The sequence below is a fragment of the Cotesia glomerata genome, linkage group LG2, assembly GCF_020080835.1.
Source record: "Cotesia glomerata isolate CgM1 linkage group LG2, MPM_Cglom_v2.3, whole genome shotgun sequence".
Taxonomy (NCBI): Eukaryota; Metazoa; Arthropoda; class Insecta; order Hymenoptera; family Braconidae; genus Cotesia; species Cotesia glomerata.
In genome coordinates this window covers 24,792,606-24,819,319 of record NC_058159.1, presented here as the reverse complement: position 1 = coordinate 24,819,319, position 26,714 = coordinate 24,792,606, and the positions used below count along the sequence as shown (strand labels likewise).

The 26,714-nt window shown below is 30.4% G+C and overlaps 6 protein-coding genes across 8 annotated transcripts; 2 read left to right on the top strand and 4 right to left on the bottom strand.

The window, feature by feature from the left end:
* Positions 1 to 117: 117 nt before the first annotated feature.
* Positions 118 to 5,101, bottom strand: LOC123259502 (baculoviral IAP repeat-containing protein 7). The gene is made up of 8 exons (XM_044720053.1): positions 4,213 to 5,101; positions 4,000 to 4,120; positions 3,249 to 3,461; positions 2,279 to 2,457; positions 2,042 to 2,212; positions 1,827 to 1,969; positions 1,522 to 1,742; positions 118 to 900 (listed from the first exon to the last, which is right to left on the bottom strand). The coding sequence occupies exons 1-8, from the start codon at positions 4,702 to 4,704 to the stop codon at positions 710 to 712; spliced, it is 1,731 nt and encodes a 576-aa protein (XP_044575988.1). The 5' UTR covers positions 4,705 to 5,101; the 3' UTR covers positions 118 to 709.
* Positions 5,016 to 11,486, bottom strand: LOC123259501 (alpha-mannosidase 2-like). Of its 2 annotated transcripts, XM_044720052.1 has the most exons (6): positions 11,264 to 11,486; positions 10,469 to 10,594; positions 10,023 to 10,180; positions 7,559 to 9,937; positions 6,406 to 6,558; positions 5,016 to 6,316 (listed from the first exon to the last, which is right to left on the bottom strand). In XM_044720052.1, exons 3-6 carry the CDS (start codon positions 10,164 to 10,166, stop codon positions 5,723 to 5,725), a joined length of 3,270 nt encoding a protein of 1,089 aa, XP_044575987.1. In that variant the 5' UTR covers positions 10,167 to 10,180; positions 10,469 to 10,594; positions 11,264 to 11,486; the 3' UTR covers positions 5,016 to 5,722. The 2 variants fall into 2 exon arrangements, with proteins under 2 accessions (XP_044575987.1, XP_044575986.1); XM_044720051.1 differs by lacking the exon at positions 10,469 to 10,594 and having other exon boundaries at positions 11,264 to 11,485.
* A 1,031-nt stretch (positions 11,487 to 12,517) lies between these two features.
* Positions 12,518 to 13,316, bottom strand: LOC123259500. Its single transcript, XM_044720050.1, has 3 exons — positions 13,176 to 13,316; positions 12,753 to 13,016; positions 12,518 to 12,680 (listed from the first exon to the last, which is right to left on the bottom strand). The coding sequence occupies exons 1-3, from the start codon at positions 13,224 to 13,226 to the stop codon at positions 12,651 to 12,653; spliced, it is 345 nt and encodes a 114-aa protein (XP_044575985.1). The 5' UTR covers positions 13,227 to 13,316; the 3' UTR covers positions 12,518 to 12,650.
* Positions 13,317 to 18,444: 5,128 nt separating this feature from the next.
* On the top strand, positions 18,445 to 22,222 carry LOC123259499 (DNApol-eta-like). The gene is made up of 3 exons (XM_044720049.1): positions 18,445 to 18,746; positions 19,658 to 19,792; positions 19,869 to 22,222. The coding sequence occupies exons 1-3, from the start codon at positions 18,610 to 18,612 to the stop codon at positions 22,060 to 22,062; spliced, it is 2,466 nt and encodes an 821-aa protein (XP_044575984.1). The 5' UTR covers positions 18,445 to 18,609; the 3' UTR covers positions 22,063 to 22,222.
* Positions 22,223 to 22,275: 53 nt separating this feature from the next.
* On the bottom strand, positions 22,276 to 23,784 carry LOC123258859. Its single transcript, XM_044719112.1, has 3 exons — positions 23,518 to 23,784; positions 23,338 to 23,424; positions 22,276 to 23,258 (listed from the first exon to the last, which is right to left on the bottom strand). The coding sequence occupies exons 1-3, from the start codon at positions 23,636 to 23,638 to the stop codon at positions 22,489 to 22,491; spliced, it is 978 nt and encodes a 325-aa protein (XP_044575047.1). The 5' UTR covers positions 23,639 to 23,784; the 3' UTR covers positions 22,276 to 22,488.
* Positions 23,785 to 24,390: 606 nt separating this feature from the next.
* On the top strand, positions 24,391 to 26,606 carry LOC123260195 (DNApol-eta-like). 2 transcript variants are annotated; one of them, XM_044721196.1, is made up of 3 exons: positions 24,391 to 24,606; positions 24,952 to 25,493; positions 25,570 to 26,606. In XM_044721196.1, exons 1-3 carry the CDS (start codon positions 24,516 to 24,518, stop codon positions 26,572 to 26,574), a joined length of 1,638 nt encoding a protein of 545 aa, XP_044577131.1. In that variant the 5' UTR covers positions 24,391 to 24,515; the 3' UTR covers positions 26,575 to 26,606. The 2 variants fall into 2 exon arrangements, with proteins under 2 accessions (XP_044577131.1, XP_044577130.1); XM_044721195.1 differs by having other exon boundaries at positions 24,392 to 25,493.
* The last annotated feature ends 108 nt before the right edge of the window (positions 26,607 to 26,714 follow it).

Here is a 26,714-nt window from a genome sequence, read left to right as displayed (position 1 = left end):
AACATTTAATTAACAATAGCGTTAATTAAAAGCATTGCCAGCTTGATTCTAAACTTGAGTCACCGCTTATTGATCTATTGGATAGGACATTGTTCATTAATAGATAAAACAATAATATTGATAATCATCAGCCTCTATGTATTTTAATTAAAACTTTGTAACAGTGAAACATATTTACAAAATATCTATCTCTGCTTAATCACATTTTTCTAGCAAACGAACCAAGTTTAAAAAAAATATATATCCCAGATAAATAATTGATAATTAACAATGAGATTTGATTGTTACAGCTGCATTTTTTTGTCCTCAATATCTTTTATCTGTTCGGTTATTTTTTATAAACAATTTACAATTAATAATATATAATATATTTATATCTCTTTCTTTTTGGTCTATGAGTTTTAAATCAGGTATCAATAATTATTATCTATGACGTAAGCATGTAAAACTCGTAATTAGAATTAAAATTTTAAAAGTCAAAATTTTCGATACTACTGAAGTTGTTATTGCTATTGTTATTTTAATTTATTGTTAAACTGCATCAGCTTATTTTTAGAAATAATCATTACGAGAAGCTACGTATTAAGTTATTAAATAAAATAATATCAATTCTTTTTATATTATAATAATTATCTTCATCATCATCATCGTAATCACTAAAATAAAATAAATAATTTATTTATTTATTTATTTATCAATAAATAATTGATTAGGCTAAAAACGTTCGCACGGTGGCACGAATTTCTTGGCGGCACATTGGACAGTCTGTTAATGACGGTGCACATTGCACACAAGTGGCAAGATGTCCACACGGCAGAAATACTACTGAAACTTCTCTATCCATACATATTTTACATAATCGCGCTTCTCTTAGACGGCGATTTTCCTCTTCAAGTGATACTATAATTCAAAATATTTATATTTTAATATTAGTTTATTTTATTTGGCTCAATAAACTCATATTATTAAAAACTCTCGGATATGTAAACAATAAAACAGTATCCATCTATTATTCATCAATTATTAATTTACATTCAAGCATAGAACAAAAAGTAGCAGGCTCAGACAAAAGCAGTTAAATTGTGACGATTTTTAGAAGAAAAAATTACAAGATAAAATTTTATCACTGAAAAAATTCCCATACACTTTAAAATTCCGATAATTCTCGGTTTTTTCCGTTTTGTGGTCACCATGTTATTAATCATTTATACATAGATAGCTAGAAAAAGAAAACTTGAGTCAACGATTACATCATTGAAATTTTTATTTTTTGTACTATGTAAAATGTAACCCTTGAAAGTTGAAAAAATAATACATTTCACGGCACATTTAACAATAAAACAATTCAATTTAACATTGAATTTTATTGTCTACTTACGAGAGTTTTTAATTTATGTTAATGTGATAATAATTATTATAATATTTGTTTACTAATATAACATTATCTTAGTGAGTTATTTTTATAATTAAGTCATAGTTTTATGATTCATGGTAAAACTGGAAAAATAATTAGTCACTTACGTGGTCCATTATCTGTCTGGGCGTCAGCTCTTTTATCTTTTTTTAAACTCATAACTGTCACTTCTTGACTCTCGCCATTGCAACTCATTGGTACTTGCTGTTTTACAATATCCGATCTATTTTGCCCTTGTGATCTGGATTTACTTGATGATTGAACTGTAATCACTTTACTCAACAAAGCTGCTAGCTCGGATGATGATGTTTCTGTATTATTTTCCAGTCTGTAATGATAATAACAATAACAAAAATTGAATAAATATTTTCAACAACATAATAAATGAATAATTTGTTTGTTAATTATTCACCCGTTATTTTCTTCAGTCAAATGAATACGACGAACGTGCTCAATAAGCTGATCAGAATTTGTGTAAGGTACTCCGAACCTTTCCAAACGTTGTCTTAATGCCGTTTTTACTCTCCCAAGATTTAAACCCAATTGTAGAGCGGTCTTAAATAAGAAAAAAAATTGTTTAAAAATATATTGATGAATGTATTAATTTTTTTGACAATGAAGACTCACAATAGCTGGTGCTGAATGCAAAAGATCTTCAACTTCAGTATCAGTAACCTCATGTCTAATTCTAACTGGATTAGAATTAGAATTAGAATTAGAACTAGAACTAGAACTGGCAGGTTGTGATGTAGATGATTCTCCGACATCTTCTCCATTTTCAGGTACTCCAAGAAATATCTGTTAAAATTATAAATTATTTAATTTATGTTTTTTTTTAGAGAATTTTAATAAAATGATTCATACTAAAGGATCTAAAGGTGGTCTGTTGTCGATACAATGCTGGATAAAATCTTGTCCACGGACAATAGACACAAAACCGCACTTCGGAAACCATCTGGCATGCTCAGTCCAAGGATCATCATCGGCTTCCCAGTTATGTAAGCCACCATCACAGTGAAAACATCTTACTTGATCACCCGAACCTGTTGAAAATTTTCATTTTTTATATATTCCATAAAACATATACCTAAGTATTAAAGTAAATAATTAAACTAATCTATGTATAACAAAGTAAGATAAAGTGCCTTTTGGGATGAGAATGTAGAATAGTTGAAAACTGTACAACTTGAACTAATAAATAATAATATCTATACTAATAAATGGAGAGCCGGGTTTTTTGTCCGGTTATACTGCGAAAACTACTGAACCGATCGGAATAATACTTATACCATAAGATGCAGCGTGTTTCGGAGAAGGTTTTAGTATATGATATGGTGGTGATTACTTATTCGGAACCTATATTTTTTTGACTTAGAAATAATAAATTTTTATTGTAACTAAATTTATTCTATTCGATTGTCATTTGTTTAAAATAAACTTTTTAATTCTATTGGTTATGTTTCTATACTAGGCAGATTTCTTCACTTATGAGACCTGCAATTTCTTTAACTGAAACTTTCAGTGCTCATTACAAATTTTTTTTTTTATATCAATTATTATTCATTTTTGTAAGAAAGACACGGGAATGTTATAATGATTGCACATTGAAAGTTACAATGAATATTAGCTAGAATAATTACATGGATAAAAGATATATGCGAATCCGATAGAATTGGGAATCTGTGCAAGTCAAAACAATGCTCCAATTAAATTTCAAGTCTAGATCTAAAAATGCAATTCTATAAAGCGCCCAGCGGAGCGGGCAAGTAACAGCTAGTATTCCATAAAAAAATTCATTTAAAAAGTTAATTTGAAAAAAATTAATTTGACTGACCAACATAATAAAATCCAGCGGTTGATAACATATCTGGTGTCTGCTGAAGGTTATCAGGCCACCCTTGGAATGTTCTGAGTCTACCCTCGTACGTAGCATACTTAAGCTGCCTCGGCCCGGTATGTTTTTGTATTCCTAATTTATGCAAATCCGCCGTCGTTCCCGACAATAGTTTGACGTTTGCCAATTCTTCTTTCTCTTCTGTCGTTAAACCTGAAAAAAGACATATAAATTCAAATTTAAATACCCTAATATTTAATTCTTAATTTAAATATCAGTTTGATAAAAAAAATTTAATACTACAGTTATGCAAGCTCATGATGAAATTGAAAAATAAAATATCTGTACAAATTAATATGCATTTTTATATCGATGTTAAGGTTAAAAACATTACGCAACAGTTTAGTTTACGTTAAATACAAAATAAATACACAAGTTTTATTAAAATTACCTGACCCCATTACGGATTATTTGATTAATATAAAAAATAAACCACTCGTCGTCAATTAATTTCAATACTTATGACGTTTTAGTAGTATTGCCAAAACTATTATATTTAGAGCTTGAATACTTATTATTATATTGGGCTTTTATATGTAACATATATTTGATGCCAAATAAATCTTTAATAATAATTCTTACTAAATAAACTTTAACCACTTTCAATTATTTTTTAATATAAATAAATTAATAAATAATTTAGAAAAATATTCACGAGAACTAAGTAAGCATTTAAATAAAATAAAACTACCTGAATTAGATTCTTGGTGATTGAAGAAATCACAATGTGGAAAACCGTTTCTATGTTCATTAAATGGATCATCACCTGGTTCCCACTTGCTCATTATGCCTCGACAATAAATACATTCAACCTACAATGATAAATTATTCATTAAAATCAGAGACTAATCAACTACTTATTAAGGTCAATATTTAATAATAGAACAATAAGTAATTAAATTACCATATCTTCTTGTTGGAGATAATAAAAGCCAGCTCTCGCAAGACTTTCAGGCGTAACATTGTTAGTAGCTGGCCAATTCCCAAAAGACCTTAGTCTCTGTTCATAAGTTCCATATTCAATTCTAGGGTTCTGACTTTGCACTGGAGATGAAGTCGTCGGCTGCTGCCTATCAGATGGTTCTATCCTAGGTTCTTGTGGTGGCGGCGGCAAACTAAAGAGACTAGGAGTCGAATTATTTGAGTCCAGCAGAGGAACGTTGCAGGTGCTAGTTGAATTCAAAACAAAAGGACATTCTGGTCTAGCTTCGCGGTGACGTGCCATCACTTGATCCCCGTAATTCCATTCAGATATGGTAACTCCGCAGAAGAAGCACTGAACATTAGTACCCTGACCAGTGTAATAAAATCCGCCTTTTGCTATTCTTGACGGATTGACAGCTGCGTTTTCTGGCCACTCGTTAAATGTATTCAAGCGATTCAACTCAAAATTCATTTTGTCTAATTAAAATTTAATTTAAAATAAAAAGATTTATCAAAAAATACAATCAAAATTAAAACAATAAAAACTAATCATCATGCTGATTTTTTTATAATAAAAAATAATTCATCTTTTTTTGCTGATTAAATCCATCAATAGTTGGCTTTTGAATAAAACAATTGTCAACAATTAAATAATATTATGACAATATAATAATTGAAGGTTAGGATTCACCACTGATAACATGATTGACACGTTTTTAATTTAATTTATACACAGGTAATTTAATTTTTTTAATTATTTGACACTTCAATGTTTACTAATTCTCATGTCTCGACAATAAAACATGTCGGACGTATTATTTAGTTCAAAAAATCAGGTGTGATGACGTTAGATGCGTTAGATGACAACACCATGTTTTTATCCTTGTTTTTTTTTTTTTTTTTTTCGTTCACCCATGCATCACTTAAATGTATATAAGTATATTGCTAGATGTAATTCTTGGTGACGTCCCAGTCATTTTCATTCAGAGGTTTCGAGGAAAAAAATTTTTATCAATGAAAATACTTTTTTTTTTTTTTTTTAAGAATATTGATCAATTGAAAAAAGTGTTTTTTAAAGTAATTATTCAATGTCAATTTTAAAGTCATATTAATAATAGAAAATAAATTTTATTTTGCAGATTGATATTTTTTGCGCATGCGCAGTTTAAATTATGTTTATTGAGTCATTGTGTTTGGCGTTCTGGCTTAGCCTAACTTATCCATGGTTCATTGATAAAATAGGAAATTATAAATTCTATCAATTTGCGAAAAATATAAATTTTTTTTAATTTCCCAAAAGTTTCAACAATTGTTCTTAAATACTTTTAAATCTCTTCGTTTATGACAAATCAATTTTATTATCCACTTTGATTACATTAAAAAATTCAATAATAATTTATATCGTTGGTATATTATAACTTTAAGGTATGAAGAAGGTCACTTCATTAAGTTAGCATAATAATTAACTATAAAAATTAATTTAATAAAAATTAATTGAAATTTGAATTAGACAGTAAAATCGCTGAAAGCTTATGAGGACATAATTCAATAATTGGTGATTGCAGTGAAGCCCCTACACTGTTAAATGTCAACGAGGCTTCATTGATACTCCATTCCTGAGTTAAGTTCAACAAATTTCTGACATTTATTTCGCCATTGCTGGATAACTTGAAACGTGATGCAATTAAATCATCACCCCAACAAACATCAACAGATTGACGATGCAATACCATGCCTAGAGCCTTGTCAAGACTGAAACTTTTACCCTTAGGCACCGAAAAAACACGAAAGCTAGCAATAGCTAAGTCTACCGGAAGATCAAAATTAACAGGTGAAAAATGATCTTTACAATTATTGTCTGACGAATGTGAATACATTGCAACTAAAGGATGTAAGAGTTCCTCTGATGCTAATAATCCACCCAAAGAAAGCGCTCCAGAAGGGTGATCAGGCGCGAATGAACTGCAGGATTGTTTCTTCTTCTCTAAAACCAGCATAAAGTCATGGTTTGTCACTAAGTTATCCTTGACTTCTTGGGCAAGGCCACGCCAATCGTCTTGGTTGAGTCTACGATCTTGCATTATCTAAGTAAATAAATTAATTATCAAAATTTTTATTTAACAATTAAATTAATTCATTACAATTTAGTGGAGACAATGGAATGCTAACTAACCTCAAACTGGCCAGGTGCCATTGACGCAGCTCCTAATGGTTGACCTGATAAGATTGTCAGTCGCGCTTTATCATCTTGGATATAACCAGCTGCTGGAAGTGGATAATAATTAGCCTGGATTGGAAGCTTAAGAAATCTTTGTCGCCTGATCATCTGCAATGTTAATATTAAATTTTTGAAAAACCTGGTGAATATATACCGGAAAAACACGATATATTGCACTGCTAACAATACATAATATGTTGATCATAATTATACGTATACACTGATGAAAAATTATCTTGTTTCAAGAGAAAAAACTTAGAAAAACGGTTCACCCTAAAGGCCATCCCTGCAACTTCCCGCTAATTTCATACCTGGGCTCTTAAAATTGTACTTATGACATTTTTGAGATTTTCTAGCTCAAAATATAATTTATATGATAATTTGAGCTCACTGAGTTCAAAGAGATAATATTTCTATGCATTTGAGCTCTCCCAGCTCAAAAGTCTGATAGAAGTTTCATCGAACACTATTTTTGGAATTTTCAAACCGCAATAACTTTTGAATGGATCAACCGATTTTCACGAGGTTGGCGGCATTCGACGCATTTTTATTATCCCCATAAGTTATTTTCAGGTTTTAATTGATCGAATTAAAAATTTCGAAGTAAACCGCGATAAAATCGAATCAGCCGTTCAAAAGTTATAAGCGGTTCACATACTTACACACACACACACACACACACACACACACACACACACACACACACACACACACACACACACACACACACACACACACACAGTGACAACCTCGCGGGAGTAGTCAGGGAAGCTTCCTAGGACCTCAAAACGTCGAGATCTGATGAAAACTCGATTTTCGAAAAACGGGGTAAAAATCAATAACTTCCCGATTTTCTTAGCGGGAAGTTAAAAATTCTGGTCTAACAATATCGTTTTAAAGAATTCAGTTATTTAGTCATCTTAAATCAAGCAAAAAAATTTTGAACTAAGAAATACTCTAATAAATACTTCTTGATTTGAGTAAATTGTCTTCGATTCAAGATTTTTTTTTTTTTCTATTTAAGTTAATTATTTTGATAAGAATGATACTTTTTTTTCATTGTATTACTATAAAGAAGAATTGAAATCTTTTAAAAAGTTTTACTTACATTAAGACCGTTTAAATCTGTGAAAAACTCATCACCTGAAGAAATGTTTGTACGCAAACGCATAACCAGTTCAAAATTGAATGTATTAGTGATATCAACATGGTTAGAAATATGAAGACCCAAACCATCGCTTCCAGTTGAGTTAAACAAGGTGTAAGTCTGTGTAACCTGCGGTAGCTGTATAAATACTCTTGATAGAATTGGTCCATTCAATAAATGGACAACATGGTAATCCCACTCGTAAAGATCATAAGGTTGTGGGTCATATGGAGTAAAAAGATAAGCGCCACTCTGAAAGGTTTTGTAGTGAATGAATTCCAGATCAACGGATGTTGTTATATCTCCAGTCCGTATGGATTTTAGTAGCCCTGATTTCGCAAAACTAGCTGAAATATTTTGCTGTGTGATCGAAAACTCTTGAACTGAAGGGAAGATTTTTATATCTTTGGACCCAAATTTATTTGATAGTGGTGCTACGGTATTGAATAGTGTTACATCAGCTAAGTGAACATTTTCAGGTAACTTATCACCTTCGATGAAGAAAATTGAGTAAGCTTCAAGTCCGAAACCAGGTACTGTGACTAAAAATGATAATTCATACTTTTCACGAGAATATATTTCTGGTTCAACCCAAACAGGTGATATTTGACATTGCAGCTGGTCACCGTTACGATTGACAACTTGGACAAAAGGCGTTGACACTATTAACGTTTGAACTTTGGTTCTCTGTCGAGGAAGTGAATTATAAATGATGACTTTTTTTAAAGTCTCATTTCTGTTTAGCTTCAATATTTTCCGTTCTTTAATATCTTTATAATGATATCTCACTTCATCTAGAGACAAATAAACCGATTCATGGTGTAAATTAGGTACGGTCGTATTTTTCAATAAATGCGCTGCTGACTGTTGAGTAACAACATCTAAATTTTTAAGAGCACTTAGCATTTTGTCAGCGTAATCAACAACAACATGATTTCTAGCAGTACCAGTGATTCCATCATGATGCTGGAACAACGAGTGAAGCTCTCTTGCTTCGATGATTCGTTCTCCAAAATCTTGTTGGTGACCGTGAATCAAGGCTATTGCTGATATTATTTCGGCTCCACGTAGAGCACCAAGAAGCATACGGTCAAGTCTTTTGTGAAATGGCCGTGATGTATAATAACCACTCCAATAATATCTGTGCTTATCAGAGTAAGTGAAGAAGTCACCCGATAAACTCGGAAATTCTGAGATTTCTTTCTCGCTCCTGACTGCAGTGAAGTAATCAGTAAGTGTGCCAAACTTAACATCAACATTGAGCCGCGTATTGGCGTTCATGTAATCAAATAATTTTTGATAATTATTGTACTGAGCATCCCATTCGAAGCTTTTGTTGTAACGAAAATCATCACCCAGAGGTACTAGAACAACATTAGTCCTATATAATTGAGATTTCTTCCGATACTGATCTAATAATAACGACGCTCGTTCAGCAACATTTTCGTCTGTTATTTCTTCAGAATATAGCTTACTGAAGTCAAACTGCATACAAACATTAGGATTAGGCCCACAAGTTTTTTCAATACTGTAACTAGAAAACGGCATCATATGGGTGAATATTTCCGTTGACCCAGTGGTGTCCCACAATTGCCGCCATCGAAATTCGAGAGTCTTATCCTGGGCGAAATGTTTCTTCACTGCATAGTGCACACGCTGAATGAGAACATTATCAAATCCAGAGTTTTTCAACAGATATGGCATTGTTGGAGACAATCCAAACGGATCAATCGCCCAACTGCTGGTGGGTCGATAATTCAAGTTTTTCTTCAACCACTGATGACCCTCAGTCAATTGAGTCAACTGCGCCATCCAGTGAGATACAGCTTCGTCTGGCATAACCCATCCACCTGAAACTATTTCCAATTGTCCATCAGCGATAAGTTTTCTGACTATTTCGTGGATTTCTTCCGACTGTTCATCCCACCATAATTTGAAAAACGATATCTCTGCCCAGATAAATTTTCTACGCTTGTCTTCGGGTAATTTTACCACCATGTTGTTTAAAATATTTTGTGTTGATTCTTTGTAGTATTCTTCGAATGTAATCAGCCATCCTGGGTCATTGTGAGAATGAGGTACCACGAATACTTTCAGTTTATTTGTAGGACTCCATTGATTCGGGCTGTAAGTTATGTCAAAACCTTGGTCCCATACACCACCGTAGGAATCATCGAATTCCAGCTCACGATACAAGTTTAACATCTGAATATCATTTTGCGGCACCACGTTCATGCCAAAACTACAGGTTAAAGATTCTTTCCAATCTAGTTGATTGTTTGAACTATTATTAACAAAATAATTCCTAGTCTGATCATTTCTTGAATTAATACATTGTCCCTGCAAGAATTGTTAGAGAAATCATGTAATAATCATAATTGATCGTTAATTATCTCAAAGGTTTTATATATTCGACTCAACTTACGTTAGATTGAAGAGGACAGCTGGATGGTTTTCCTAAACCAAATTTTGGACTGAACAACAAAAAATTCATAAAAAAACAGGCTAAAATTTTTCCATTATGAAATCCCGGAAATAATTGGTAATTACGATGTATAGATGATTTCATTGTGAATGTTGGATCTTGAAAAAAAATTTTTCAAATGATTTAATTATCATACAGTATTAAAAAAATTTAAGGGGCAAAAACTCTTAATAGTTTTTAAAAGGTGTAAAATAATTTTTTTTTTCAATTTTTATAATGTGGCATTTACAAAAACGTTTCTTAATATAATAAAATTCACAAAATAGTTGAATAAATGTAGCAAGTAGTTTTGTTTAAGTACATTGATCATCAGAAAAACTGAATACAATTTCTCCGCACGTCAAACTTACGCGAAACTCATGGATCTTACAATACGCAATACTTACATTCACCTGCTCGTTGGAGTAACTAACTTGAGTTGACTTAAAATTATATGTCTTTCAGTAATTAAGAATCCGTGGAATGCAGACGATATTAAAGTGATTAAATTAACGACAGGTCGTAAAGTCCAACTATTTTAGATTACAACAAAAAATGATTTTTTACGTTTATGGAAATACCTTTATTAAACATTTAAAGTTATTGAATTATTACGATAGTAATTAATGAATTGAATCAGAAATAAAGTGACGGATTTCCATGGTATTTTGATAACCCTTTATGATCGAGAACTTTTATAGATAAAATCAAAGTAATTAATTTTAAATTAATGACTGTAATAATAATAAATTGCGTATCACAAAAGTTAATAACGATTTTGACAGTACAAGTAAATTGTATATTGAGGTAAAACTATTAATTATACATAATTAAAAATATTTTCGCTTCATTTTTTTTATTGCCTGTAATTAATAAATATGTAGTATACAGTAATTGGTATAAAAATTTTTATATAGCTCTAACACTTTATTAATATTTTTTATTAAATTTAAATAACATTAAATTTATTCAGAATTTTTCTCGAAAATATTTAGCATTATTGATTTAATAGTCTAAAATCTTATTGAGTCTGTATCATCTTTTTAATTTATTCTAAAACTTAAGTTTTAGTATAAGTTTTAGTGAGTAATAAATTTATTACAAATTTCCAAATTCTTACCACTTTATTTATGATGAATTAATGAAATAAAAAATAAATTGAATTTTTAATTTTGAAAATGAAGAATATAAGAAAAACTTACAGTATCATTATTTTCAGAAGCTAATTCCTCTAAATCGTTGACGTGCGGTAACGTGTCTAATATGTTTATCTCAAATATTATCTTATCCGGAGTTTCCCGCAATTCATGCGTCAACCGAACTGAGTTGATCGTTAATATTAAAAAATAAAGATTAACGGTCAAAGTTTACGATAAATTTTTGTAACTATTTTTACTTTTGAAGTTAAAATATATTTCTACTTAGTTTCAAAATATTTATGGGTGATTCTCTGTAAGGACGTCTTAAATCTGTACAAAATTGTCCGACCAAATTATTTTTGATTTTATTAGAAAAAAAATTAACAAGGGCTACAAAACTATCAGCTTAATTATAATAAATAAACAGCCGAATTAATTTTTGCTTTTTCGATATTTGTGTATCTTTTGCCATATAACATGACAGGGGACTGACTGCCAGGAGACTGATTTTTTTTATCAAATTGAGAAAAATCAAGCAAACTATTTCAATGCATTCAACTTTTTAAGTTCTCAATGAATGTTTACATTAATTAGAATAATATTAAGACTTATGGATCCAATTTTATAAATAAATTATAAACAAAAATAGCTGCCAGGGGACTGAGTTTTGAAGTGGCCCAGACACATATTTTCAGAAAAAACGGTGCTTTGACACTAAATAAAATGGCGATAAAGCGTTAACAGCCCTATGGTTATTACCTTACGGCTAGTTAGATCCTTATAAACCTTACAAAAGGTAAAATAACACGCTAGATTTTTTTTTTTTTTGGCTTTGTACTTCTGGCAGGGGACTGATCTTAAAATGTCTGGGACAAACTTTGGTTTAATGAATTTAATGAAACAAATTAATTTTCGGCACTTTTTATTGAAGAAGATTGTTAGTTAACTAATTAAGTTTATAAACATTATGGATCAAATTATATATTATTGACGAATAATTTAAAATTAAATCTTAAAGTTTTAATTTTGGGACTGGGACAGCAGGGGACTGACATTTCGGTGGTTTATTTATAGCAAAGAAACCAAAATTTATTCCATTTTAGTTTTCAATGCTCCAAATAGAAATGTTTTTTAACTTTCGCAATAAATTTTTTTTAGTAACAAAATAACAATTTTTCTAATAAAAAAATGCCTGGGACAGCAAAAAACATCCTTACAGAGAATCACCCATATTAATTCATCATTGCTTTATGAATGATTAACGTAGGAGTAATTTATTATCTTCTTAGTAATAAATTTTGAAAGTTGAATAAAATGTTCTTGTTGAAAGATTTTATTTCCAAATAACTAAAAAACATAAGCACAATTATTCACTGTTTTTTAGCGTCAAGTAAATAGCTTGTATAATTGTTAGATAAGAAAAATACATAAAATACTCTTGAAGACAAAATTATTTCCAGACCTTCAGTGTACACTTTTCCTGCGAAGAAAATTAACCATTTATTTTTTTGGAAATTTGAAAATTGAAACGACAATGATGAGACATATATACCTTTCTATGAACTCTTAGGGCTTCGAGATGGTCAGGAGCCAAATTAGATAGACCATGAGCAACTAATGTTTCTTTATAAAGACTTTCTAATTCCGTACGAAGCTCCTCAGAATCATGCGTTTTATTCTCCAAGTTACAATCCGTCAATTGAGTTATTAACTTTACAACGTAATCTCCATCCTCTAAGTTCACAATCGAAATTTCTTCTGGTTCATCATTGATCAATTCTATTGGATGCACTTGATATGATGGTAGAGACATCACCTAAATTATTTCATCATTTTATTAATATTAACATAGTTTCATAAATGAAAATATAAAACGTCGCATTAAGAAGAAATTAACGATTTGTATGAAATATTAAAAAAAAAAAAAATAAATAACTATACAAAAATATAGATAAATAAATTTTAAAAAACTTACCGATATAAATATTAAGCTCATAACAATGCTAAAAATTATCAAACGAAACATTGTAAAACGTTGTGTACAAATTAACAGACACGACTTCAAAGCAATAACACTCAAGTGTGAACAGATTAGTATAAAAATACGTTTTTATTTCTAATCACAAAACTTCAACACATGATCAACATAAGACTTTTTTATTTTTAAACATATGATTAATTTATTTCAACGAATCAGCAAGTTGTTTTTACTTTTTATTTAAAAAAAAATAGTTATATTATGTTTCATCCTCGTGTTTTATCTTATCGGATCGTTTTACTGAAACATGTGTACCGAAGATTCTTGTGCAACAAAGATTAATTTTTCGGAAAGCAACAGCAAGGCCATTGATTATTAAAACTTGTCAAACAGAATAATAATGAAAGTTATATTTTATTAATCATTCAGTGCACTGAAAAAAAAAATCAACTTATATCAAGTGAAAAATTCTTGAACCAAGTAAAATTTATTTGAACCAAGAAAAATTTTTTAGTTTAAGAATTATTTTCTAATAATAAATTTACCGATAATTTTGAAAAAAAAAATAAAATTTCTCATGACCCTGAAGTTAGCAGCGGACAACAGACAAAGTAAAATTTCAGATAGGGATATCTACAAGAGAAATTAAGTTTTTCAATTTTACCAAATTATAAATTGTTTGTCGTTGACTTACCTACAGGTGATAATAAACGAAATTTTTTTTTTACTAATAAAAAATTTTTTAAATTAAAAATTAAATTTTGGGAAACTCTCACCGTGTTTCCTATCGGTTCATGAATATGAAATTTTCAAATTTAATTTGTTTTTGGATTCTAAAAAGATGATTTCAGTTAGTTTTTTAAATTTTGGCTTAGGGCATTCTGGGACGTATATCTGCGAATAAAATGATTATTATTAAAAAAAAAAAAAGCCACCTTTTTGTCTTTGAAAAATCTAAAGATGATATTTTTTTTATTTTAAATTTGTTAGTCGGATCGTTAAATATCCTTTTGATTTTTTTGAAAATTTTGGAGCCGGATATCAAAGTAAAAAATAATCAAAATCGAAATAAAAAAAATGTCATGTTTGCATTTTTCAAGAATCTAAAGATAATTTATCTCGGATTTTTTATTTTCTTATTTATTTATTGGATATCCTTATTTTTTTTTTTTTTTGAAAATTTTGGTCCGGAATATTAAAATCAAAAATGATGAGAAACACAAAAAAAGAAGTATTTTGTTTTCATTTCTCAAAAATCTAAAGATGATTTTTTGCAGATCTTTATTTTTAACTTCCCGCTAAGAAAATCGAAGATTTTTAAAAATCGGGAAATTATTCTTTTCACCCCGTTTTGCAAAAATTAAGTTTTCATCAGATCTCGACGTTTTAAGGTCATAGGAAGCTTCCCTGACTACCCCTGCGTTGTTGTCACTATGCCTATATGTATGTATGTATGTATGTGTGTTTGTGTGTGTGTGTGTGTGTGTGTGTGTGTGTGTGTGTGTGTGTGTGTGTGTGTGTGTGTGTGTGTGTGTGTGTGTGTGTGTGTGTGTGTGTGTGTGTGTGTGTGTGTGTGTGTGTGTGTGTGTGTGTGTGTGTGTGAGTATGTGACTCGCTTATAACTTTTGAACGACTAAACCGATCGGAACCTATTAAACGGCATTTCAAAGAGTTCCCTCGAACTTAGATTTCCTGTGAATTTGAAACGATTCGAACCGATAGATTTTGACAAATTTTGAAAAATCTCAAAAAAACTAAGAAAAAAATATTTTTTGATAGTGGTTTTAAGGGAATAATTTTTAAACGGCTATATCGATTAACTCCAAAAACTAATCCACCCTTAACCTGGAAAAACTACGTCGATCGCTGCTAATCTGGTAAAAATCGTTTGATTCGCTCGAAAGATATGCTCAATGACTGTATAAACACAAGAGAGCAGAGGTTTTTCCTTGCCCGTGAGCTTGGTTGTGTTTTCGCTATTGTGAGAATGGGACAAATATACGTGCAAGTATAGCTCATTCGAGCCCAGGTATCGGCCGCTTCGGAGGTAGGCGAAAGCCTCACCACATATTCTTCTAGTTCAAAAGATATCGTGAACGAAAGAAAACCAAAAAAAGTGTTTTTTTCCATAACTTCCACATAACAAAAATCGGGAAGTTATTGGTTTTACCCCGTTTTTCGAAAATCGAGTTCTCATCAGATCTCGACGTTTTGAGGTCCTAGGAAGCTTCTCTGATTGTTTTCGCGATGATATCCGTATGTCTGTATGTGTGTGTGTGTGTGTGTGTGTGTGTGTGTGTGTGTGTGTGTGTGTGTGTATGACCCTCTTATAACTTTTGAACGGCTTGACCGATTTAATCGCGGTTGGTACCATTCGAAAGGGCTTGACCAAACTTAGATTTTGATAACTATTTGGACCGATTCGAACCAGTAGATTTTAAGAAATCTCAAAAAAACTACAAAAAAAAATTAGAAAAACGGTTGACCCTGAAGGCCATCCCTGCAACTTCTCGCTAATTCCATACTTATAGGCGCTTAAAATTGCACAGTATAGCTCTTCGAGCTCAAAAATACAATTTATGTGTTATTTTGAGCTCTCCGAGCTTAAAGAGATAGCTTTGCTATGCTTTTGAGCTCTTCGAGCTCAAAAGTCTTATCAAAATTCGATGAAACACGATTTTTCTAATTTTCAAACTGCTGTAACTTTTTAATAAATCAACCGATTTTCACGCGGTAGGCGGCGATCGATGTGGTTTTTTGAGCTCTATAAATGATTCTGAAAAAAAATTGATCTGATAAAAAATTTCGGAGTTATTACAAAAAAACACTTTTTTCGATTTTTTTCGACAACGATATCTCACGAACGCATCAACTGATTCTGACGCTCCATATGGCGATCGATGCGGGATTTCAAGGTTAAGAGCTGATTAGTTTTTGAATTTGATCGGTTCAGCCAATTCGGAGATATTTAAAAAAAATTAAAAAAAACAACTTTTTTTTCACTTTTTTTGCAATTTCTCGAAATCTACCGGTCCGAATCGGTTCCAACCTACTGGAAATCTAAGTTTGGCAAAGCCCTTTCGAATGACACCAACCGCGATGAAATCGGTCAAGCCGTTTAAAAGTTACGAGAGGTTTAAATACACACACACACACACACACACACACACACACACACACACACGCGCGCGCGCGTGCGCGCATACAGACATACAGACATACTGACATCATCGCGAAAATAGTCAGGAATACGTCCCAGAATGCGCTTAGCCAAAATTTAAAAAACTAACTGAAATCATCTTTTTAGAATCCAAAAACAAATTAAATTTGAAAATTTCATATTCATGAACCGATAGGAAACACGGTGAGAGTTTCCCAAAATTTAATTTTTAATTTAAAAAATTTTTTATTAGTAAAAAAAATTTCGTTTATTATCACCTGTAGGTAAGTCAACGACAAACAATTTATAATTTGGTAAACTTGATGAAAAACTTAATTTCGCTTGTAGATATGCCTATCTAAAATTTTATTTTTTCTGCTGTCCGCTAACTTCAAGGTCATAATTTCTTGTGTAGACATTTTAAAGGACTATAAATGCGAATTTTTTTGTTTTTTAAATTTTTCGAACTAATTTATTTTTGTTTTATAAATCCAAAATATTCTTTCAAATAACTAGAAGATATGAAAACTGCCATTAGTCTACTGTCCCTACTACGAAGTGTTTGGCAACAAAATTCTAAACCGGACAAACTTAATTGATTTTTATGTAAAAAAATGTGAGGAATTCAATGGTGCTATTTGCCAAACTGCATGAGTAACAGCAAATTAGTTATTAGCAAAAAGGTGTGCAAATCGATGCTAGGTCATACTTTAATCGCTATTTATATTATAGTTAATAAAGATGATTGCCTGAAATATTTTTTGGCAAGCTCCCATTATTGGTTCATACGAACCAACCATTTTTATAAAATCAATAATTATTAGTCCAAAATAATTAATAAACTTTTAAGCGAATGCTAACAGCTGAGTGAGTTACCGACGCAGTCCGCGCAGCTCCGAGCGACTGGCGGTGATGCGCGCGCAACTGTTTCGTTCAAATCACTCTTCTAGGTGATGTCTCTGATAAAAATAATTTAACGTGATAATAATTATTTAAGTATAAAAATAACTACGAAAACCATTTATACTAACTTATACTATAATTAACTATTTGCAATATTATAATTAGTTTTAACGTCGTCATTAAAAATAAAGTAATATATATTGTAGCCTATAGTCAAATAAAAATCAGAACTTTACGTTTATACTTATGATACGTTTACTAATTGCAGAATTTTCTAAACCTGTATCGAAGTTTGTAATTAGATAAAAGATTTTAGTAACTGTTCGTGGCTTAAAAAATAAAATGATGTCTAAGTTTCCTGGTATTAGTAAGTATAAATGATTTTTGTAGTAATATTTACTGATAATTAATTAAAATTTTTATACTTAAATATTGAATGAGTATAATGTCAATATTAAAAGTAAAAAATAGTAACAACTATCAGTTGAATTTAATATTAAATAATTATTATCACGTTAAATTATTTTATCAGAGACATCACCTAGAAGGGTGATTTGAACGAAACAGTTGCGCGCGCATCACCGCCAGTCGCTCGGAGCTGCGCGGACTGCGTCGGTAACTCACTGAGCTGTTAGCATTCGCTTGTAAAAGTTTATTAATTATTTTGGACTAATACCAATTGATTTTTATAAAAAAAAATGGTTGGTTCGTATGAACCAATAATGGGGCTTGCCAAAAAAAAATATTTCAGGCAATCATCTTTATTAACTATAATATAAATAGCGATTAAAGTATGACCTAGCATCGATTTGCACACCTTTTTGCTAATAACTGATTTGCTGTTACTCATGCAGTTTGGCAAATAGCACCATTGAATTCCTCACATTTTTTTACATAAAAATCAATTAAGTTTGTCCGGTTTAGAATTTTGTTGCCAAACACTTCGTAGTAGGGACAGTAGACTACATCAAGCAATAGAATTGCTGTTTGATGACAGACACTCGCTTACCATCAAAGAAGTAGACAGCCGAAACATTTTTTTTGTCCACTAGATGGCCAATGTTTTGCTTGTAGCAAATCTCTGTGTAGAAAAAAAAACTTTACCGCCAAAAGTTCTTTGCGTGATATTTACATTCTATTTATATTCATATAAACAAGTCTGGTTTATCAATAAGTAATTATTTTTTAAATTAATTAATTAAGTTGAATATTCTAAAATAATTAAAATATATAAACAAATCATTATAATTTATTAAACATGTGATGTAATAATTATTTCATAATAGTTCATTGTAGAGGTTAGGACAGTGTTGTTTTTTTCAAGTTAAAATTATTAATTTTGCATATAATAAAACAAATAAAATAAAAATGTCGAATTTTGGAGATAGGATTGTTGTTCTTATTGACATGGATTGTTTTTTTTGTCAAGTGGAAGTTAAATTAGCTCCTGAATTAAAAGGAAAACCGTTAGCAGTTATTCAGTACAGTTCATTTGGACCTGGAAGGTAATTATTTTTTCATTATATTTACTGAAAATATATTTAAAATCTTTTTTTTTTTTTAAATACAAAATTTCAGAAATAAATGTTATTCACCAAAGACAGTGAAGTCGTTAATTTAAAAATATTAAGTTTTATCCGGGATAAATTAAAAAATTGCAAAACAAATCTAAAAATTTTTTTGTATCGTTATTGTCTTTTGTAACTTTATAAAGAAATATATTTTTGTTTTCTATTAATTTTTTGCTGACGAGTATTTAAAAATTGTGAAAAATTTGTCACAATTTATTTTGTTGATATTTTAATTAATTAAAAAAAAATCTCTATAACGTTGAACATGAACTGTATTCAGTTCAGTTTTGCATTATTTATTTGTTAATTAAAAAAAAAAAAAAAAAAAAAAAATCAAATTTTTTATTTTTAAAATCAAAAACGAAAAGAAATTTTCTTTTTCGGCTTAAACAATTTTTTTATTCATGAAAATATTTATTTTAAATCATTGAGCAAAAAAAAATTTCAATCTCTAAAAATATTTATCATACTTACATGAAAAGAATAGCCCATACCATGCTATCAACATTTAGAATAATCCTAATTTTTGTGAATTTTTCTATATAAAAAAATAAAAATCAATATTTATTCACTAGTTCGATTTCACTATTTAAGCTTTTTAAAAACATAGAAAATTGTTCGTGCCTAGACACAGATTCCGGCACTTCTGTTTTTTTTTTTAAGTCTATTATGATCAAAATATTTCAGTCTCACTGATCGTGTCCGTCGTGAATTATATAAATAGCTGGTGCTTATAAATCTATGCATATCTCTAATTGCAGTCGCGGAATTATTCTATAGATAGTACTATTAGTACTAGTATATCTGCATCAACTTACAAATAATTACTTTCTATTATTTTTCAGTATAATTGCTGTAAACTATGAAGCCAGAGATTTTGGAGTGACTAGACATATGAAAAGTGATGAAGCCAAAGAAAAATGTCCACAGATAGAATTAGTTACTGTACCTCCCCTACGGAATAAACCTGATACTGGAAGGTAAAATAATGTTAGATCAATTATCAACTGTTAAAAAAATTTATGATTAATTTAAATGAATATTTTATTTCTACAGGTATCGTGCAGCAGGAAAAGAAGTTATTGATGTGCTGAAGAAACATTGCAATGTTATAGAACGAGCTAGTGTTGACGAAGCTTATCTGGACATAACAGACTTAGTAGATAAAAAAATGGAAAGTGTATTTGGCCAGCCCAAAGACTTGGTAACTCAGCTGGAAAATACGTACGTTGTTGGCTACTGTGATTACGACACAAATGACGAAGAAAAGCGAACAGAAGGCGTTGATCGTTGGATCACTGAAACTTTTGCTGAACTGGGTGACATGCAATCCAGAAGATTAGCAATAGCTGGTATTATTGTTGAGCATCTGAGAGCTGAAATATACTCGCAGTGCGAGTACAGATGTTCTGCTGGTATATCTTATAATAAAATACTTGCTAAGTTGGCTTGTGGTCTGCATAAGCCGAATCGTCAGACAATTCTTCCATTAGCAGCAGTTCCAACTCTGTATTCTTCCTTGCCTGTAAAGAAGGTGAGAAACCTTGGCGGTAAGTTTGGAAATATTGTGATGGAATCATTGGGATGTAACGTAATGGCTGATTTGTTACGTTACTCATTGCAAGATCTTCAGAGAAGGTTTGATGAAAAGACTGGCTCATGGCTGTATAATATTGCACGGGGGATTGACAACGAGCCGGTGACCAATAGACTAGTTTGTAAGTCAATTGGAGCAAGTAAAAATTTTCCCGGAAAACAAGCAATAACTAAATTAGAAGTCTTAGAAACTTGGGCTCGTGAGTTGTCATTGGAGTTGTCAGATCGTCTTGAACAAGATTTAGAAGAGAACCAACGACGTGCTACCTCAGTTACGATTAGCTATCATTATTATCAGGATCGAAAAATTATAGCACAGTCAAAAGTGTGCTCACTACCTTCTTATAAAGCTGAGAAAATAGCTAGTATTTGTGTGGACGTTATTTCAAAAGCTCTACAGAAGCCTATTGCTTTAATTAGTATGTCTGCTGCGAAATTTGTGCCTATTAAAGGCAGTGAGAGTTTTAAAAATTTTTTTAAAGCTCCCAGCAAATCTACTGTCGCTACTAAGACAGAAATTGTTGCTGCTAAGACAGAACCTGTCGCTACTGCCGAGTCAGTTGAGTCTAATTCTAATTATATAAGTAAACATGGTGCTAATAATGAAAATGATAGTGGAAATAAAACTGATGATGACGTTGACGATATTCCATCGGATAAATTGGAAAAAACTTGCGAAGAAAAGCTGAAAATTAGTCAAGTAAAAGATTCTTGTAAAAAAACTGAAAGTAAATTTTTTAATACACCGCCGAGTACTTTGAAAAGTAAACCCGCCAGTCCGAAAAGTTTGAACTTAAATAAAACGTTGAATGGAGAAAATTTCAAAAATTCTTTCTTCATGAATATTTTGAAAAGTTCAAAAAGTTCTTTTGATTCAAAACCTTCTGCGTCGACGTTTAAAATTTTAGAAGGGTTTAGTGAAAGTAGTTGTGGTAATCATAAGTCTAATAATGATGATGATGGTGATTATAATGAAGATCAATCAATATCTGAAGAAAGAAAAGTAAATACTGAAGATTCACCTAGTGACTATGAATCACCGGATATTTTTGCGGAATCACAACCTCAAGATACTTCTAGGATTAGGGAACTAGTGTGTGTAGACCAGAAGAGTGGCGTAGAAAGTAAAAAAACGAATAGTAATGAAGACTTAATAAAATTAAAAGAAATATTTCCAGATCTTGACAACATTGATCGATCTGTAATGCAATTGCTACCTATTGAATTACAAAGAGCGGCGAATGAATATTTACAAAGGAAAAAATCTGTTGATATTTCTCCAAAATCGAAAAAAAATAATACTAAAAATTCAACGAGCAAAACAAAAGGACAGAAAAGTAAACCAGAAAAACCGAAAAAAGACAATTTGATTTATAATTTTCTCACTAAAAATTCTGCTGGTAATGATTCAACTATGAAATTATGTCCCGAGTGTAATCAAATGATTAAAGAAGATAAGTTTGCAGAACATTCTGATTTTCATGTGGCTAAAAACTTACATCTGGCTATCAATCAACCGACGACTGTCACCGCTGTTGTCAGTGAAACGCCTAGTGATAGTGACACAGGAACTCCGACTGCTAAGAGAAAAATGAATTTAAATAGTTCTAAATCGAACAAAAAACCACGGAATATACAATCATTTTTCACTTAATAACTGTAAAGTACAATTCAATTACTAAAACATTTGAATTACACTGTGATAATGTGCCTGATGTATAGTTTGATGTCTACTTTGTAAATTATTGAGAAGAAAATTTTTATTACAATAAATTAAACATAGTTAAATATTAATAAAAGCAAAAATTTTATGGGCGAAATTCTTCCAGATTAATTATTTCTTTTATTTGACTGTCGTAGTATAAAATATAGCTTATATTTAATTTTTTATAAATATCAAATAAATACTTAGATATTACATTCATTATATTTAATTACTGACTAGTATTTTTAGTCAAATGACTTATCATATGGAAATTGAACTTATTTAAAAGATAATAAGACTAATCTTTCAAGCAAAAATATTGTTACTGAATATAAAAATGAATCGTAATTAATAAAAAAAAAATCAAGTATCCAATTACTTATTAAGAAGTCGTTCTTTTAAGACATCTATAAGTTCTTTAAGAATAACATTATGTTCCTTGATAGCCGTGGTCAGCTCACTAACAACTTCCATTTTGGAATAACGATCGTCGTCTACGTCTTTATGAATAAGTTTTAAAATTTTAACTTCTTCTGTCTTTAAATCAAGCATTTTTGTTTTATAGTCTGAAATATCTTTTGGTAAATTTTGGCTGTTGCTTGAATTAAAATCATGGTCTGAAGAAATTCCCAAAGATGATGAGAAGTTTGACGTGTCATCAATCATCTCCCAGTCATCTTTGTTTTCAGCATTCCCTTCACTACTAGAATTATTTGTTGATTCAATTGGATCAGTGGGATTATTGCTAGATAACTTATTTGGTTCCACTGTAGATTCAACTGTTGTTGTATTTTCATTATTATCACTTTTTTCAGCAACTGTAATTTTATCATTAGTTAAATTGGCAGAATTATCTTTTTTTAAAATCTCTTCCATCGCTTTGATCCACGGCCATGGTCTGCGTCCAACTTTAATTCTCCGTTTATTTTTTGTTATTTTATAATAAGTTGTCTTCATATTGAAAAATTTTCGACTTATAGCTCGTACTGGATAAGGTTTATTTTGTTTTTTAAATACCTCAGCAATTTCCTTCCACAACCGGTTGTTTTTAATTTTTGGGTTGTTAAATCGATGGAGACGATTTTGGTATTCATTGACTAATAGCTTCACTGCATCATAACTCCAAACAAGATCTTCACAAAATTCTATAAATATCATAAAATAATGAAACTCATACATGAATTAAAAAAAAAAAAAGTGATAAACAATATGATAAATTAAAACCTTCTTCCGAAGAAATTTTTGATTCTTCATTATTGTCATTTTCTGGACCGACGAATTTCGAAAAATATCTCGACGCAAAATCAGGATCTATAAACAATGTATTTATTAATTGTCTAAGTAAATATTTTTAATTTTAATTTTAAACAAAAAAAAATAATTAGTTGACTTAGTAGTACATACCGCTTTGTAATTTTTTATGAATAATTTTATTTTCACGTACTGTCAATATTTTATTCCCCCATTCATATTTTTCAATAGTTAGATCTTCAATTTCCATTGTTTGATTCTTCTCATCATTCATTGTAATTTAAAAATTAAAATAATTACGCCGATATACTTACATGCAATAAGTTTTCTTACAAACTTTCGTATTATGGAAGTTTGTTATTTCATTACCAACATGTTGGAAAACAATAGAGCGTCGCACTTTTAACTCTTTTATTGGTAGTTTTGACTTTAAAAACCAATACATTTACGTGTTGATGATTTTTATTATAAGCAGCATCTTTTATTTTTGAAATTATAATACTTCTTAAAAAAATTAAATTTATAAGTTACTAAAAAAATTTATAGAAGACATCCGATAACTTTTTAAAATAAGACAATTAAAGAATAGTTAAGAAGTATGCATGTAAAGAATTTTTCATAAATTTATAATTTTTTTTTTTTATAAAAAAACCAAAAAACGACGTATTTGCTATTTTTAGTATATTACATTTTAAATAATTAATAGTAATTAAAAAAAAAAAAAATACTTATTTAAATGATACTAAAGTTAGCAGACATCTGTCAATTTTTAAAATTTTTATTACAGGTCAATGATAAAAAATATATTTAAAAAAAAATTTACACTTGTAATTTTTTTTAATTTTTTAATTAAAATTTTTTCATAATAATTTTATTGTTATAAAAGTCCAAAAAATTGACAGATGTCTGTTAATTTCAGTATAATTATTTAAATGATAAAAAAATAATTACTGGTATAATTTTTTTTTTAAAGATTGGCAGTTTCTTTTAAATTTCAGACGTCGGCTTACTTCCAGATTATGCTCATTATTATTATGAAAGTGACAAGTGTTTGGAAATGGCGGCATGGTTAAATCACGCTGTATTATTAAACAAAGACTTTATGTGTACAAATACAACAATATTAAAATATAAAAATCTTTATTATAACAATGGCTGCTTCAGAAGACAGAATAATAGCATTGATAGACATGGATTGTTTTTTTTGCCAAGTTGAAATGAGAGAACACCCTGAATTCAAAGGTAAGCCGCTGGTTGTGACGCAGTTTAACCTGGTATTAGCAGTAAACTATGAAGCTAAAGCCCTAGGAGTCTCCAGGTTTATCAGCGGCAACAAAGCCAAGGAACAATGTCCAGAATTAGAATTGATAAGTGTTCCAATATCACGAGGTAAGGGAGATGTTTCAAAGTATCGCGCCGCTGGTCAAGAGGTTATTGACGTGCTCAAGCATCATTGTCCAGTAATTGAACGTGCTAGCGTTGATGAAGCTTATTTGGATATTACAAGTTTCGTAGAGGATAAAATTGACTCGATTACTTGTTCGTCGAAGGAAGTTATTTCTAAATTGAATAATACATTTGTTGTAGGCTACTGTGGAGATGACAATGATGAAGAGAAGCGAAAAGACGGATTGGATACTTGGGCCAGAGAGTCTTTCGATGATCTCGGTGATATTCAAGCTCGAAAGCTAGCAATCGCAGGGATGATTGTCGAAGAACTTCGAACAGAAATTTTTAACAAGTGCCAGTTTAGATGCTCTGCAGGTATTTCATACAATAAAGTCCTAGCCAAACTGGCTTGTGGACTTCACAAACCGAATAAGCAAACAATCCTACCGGCTACTAGTGTCCCGAAGCTGTTTTCATCGTTACCGATTAATAAAGTCCGTAGTCTGGGTGGTAAAGTTGGAAAGGATGTCGTTGAATCATTGGGTTGTAACGTGATGGCTGACTTGCTGCAATTTTCTCTGCAAGATTTACAAAAACATTTTGACGAAAAGACTGGAATTAAATTGTACAATATTGCGAGAGGAATTGATCATGAACCAGTCACGTCGAGATTGATTTGCAAATCTATTGGAGCGAGTAAAAACTTTTCAGTCAAACAAGCTATCACTGATTTGGATTCTGTAAGATTTTTTTTTTATTTAATTATCAATATTAGTTTATTATTCTTAAATTTACTGAATATGTAATTTTTTTCAGTTGAAGCAGTGGGTCGACTCATTGACGGATGATGTCTGTAATCGTCTGGAGCAAGACTATGAAGAGAATCATCGACGAGCTTCAAACTTAACGATTAGTTATCAATATCATCAGAATGGAAAAAACATTTCCCAGTCGCGGACATTGCCCTTGGCTGGTTACAAAGCTGATAGGATTGCCAGTCAGGCTTTAAGTATCATCTCTAAGTCGATTGACAAGCCAATTGTAGCTCTAAGTATCGCTGGTGGAAAGTTTATCGATGCTCAGAATGATGGGAGCTTTGTTAATTATTTCAAGACAATCCAGAAACAGTCGCAGCAGGCAAATAGTGATTTTAAAGAGTCAGACGAGAATTTAGATTTTGATAATTTTGATTCTGAGGATCGTGATGTTGAAGGGATTGAAAAAGTATCTTTAGAAGAAAATTATGATGATACTGTCGTTGAAAGTAGAATCAATGTTAAGCTGCGAGAAATTTTTCCTGATCTTGAAAATATTGACCCTGCGGTAGTTAAATTGTTACCATTTGAACTGCAACAAGCGGCTAGAGTTTATTTAAAATCTGATAATAAAGTTAATGTTAAGTTTTCACAAGATGAAATTAAAAATGAAGAAAAATTAAAACCTGTTAGTATTAAATCTCCGCAAAATAAAGTTAAAAATGGAAAAAAGTCTGTTAAGCCAAAGTCAAGTAACAGTACCAAAACAAGTAACAGTATTAATAAATCATGTGAAAAAAATCAAAGTAACATTAATCAATTTATTGTTAAAAATAATAATGATACTTCAATGATGATACGTTGTTGTGAATGTAATCAAATGATTTTAAATGAAAAGTACCTCGAGCACTGTGATTATCATGTCGCACAAAATTTACAAAAAAATATTAATCAACCATCGAATAGTGGAACAAGTTCTGCTAACAAACGAAATCGAGACGCTGGAAGCACTCCGAAATCTAATAAAAAGAAAAAAAGTATTGAATCGTATTTTTGTTCCAGATAAATAATTAATAATTACTTTTATAGAACTTTATAAAATGTTGAAAAATAAAAATAGTTTTCTATTATTTATAAATTGTTTATTTTCAATTTATTATGCATTAGTTGATATTTTAAACTAATAAATTATAAAATATATCATTA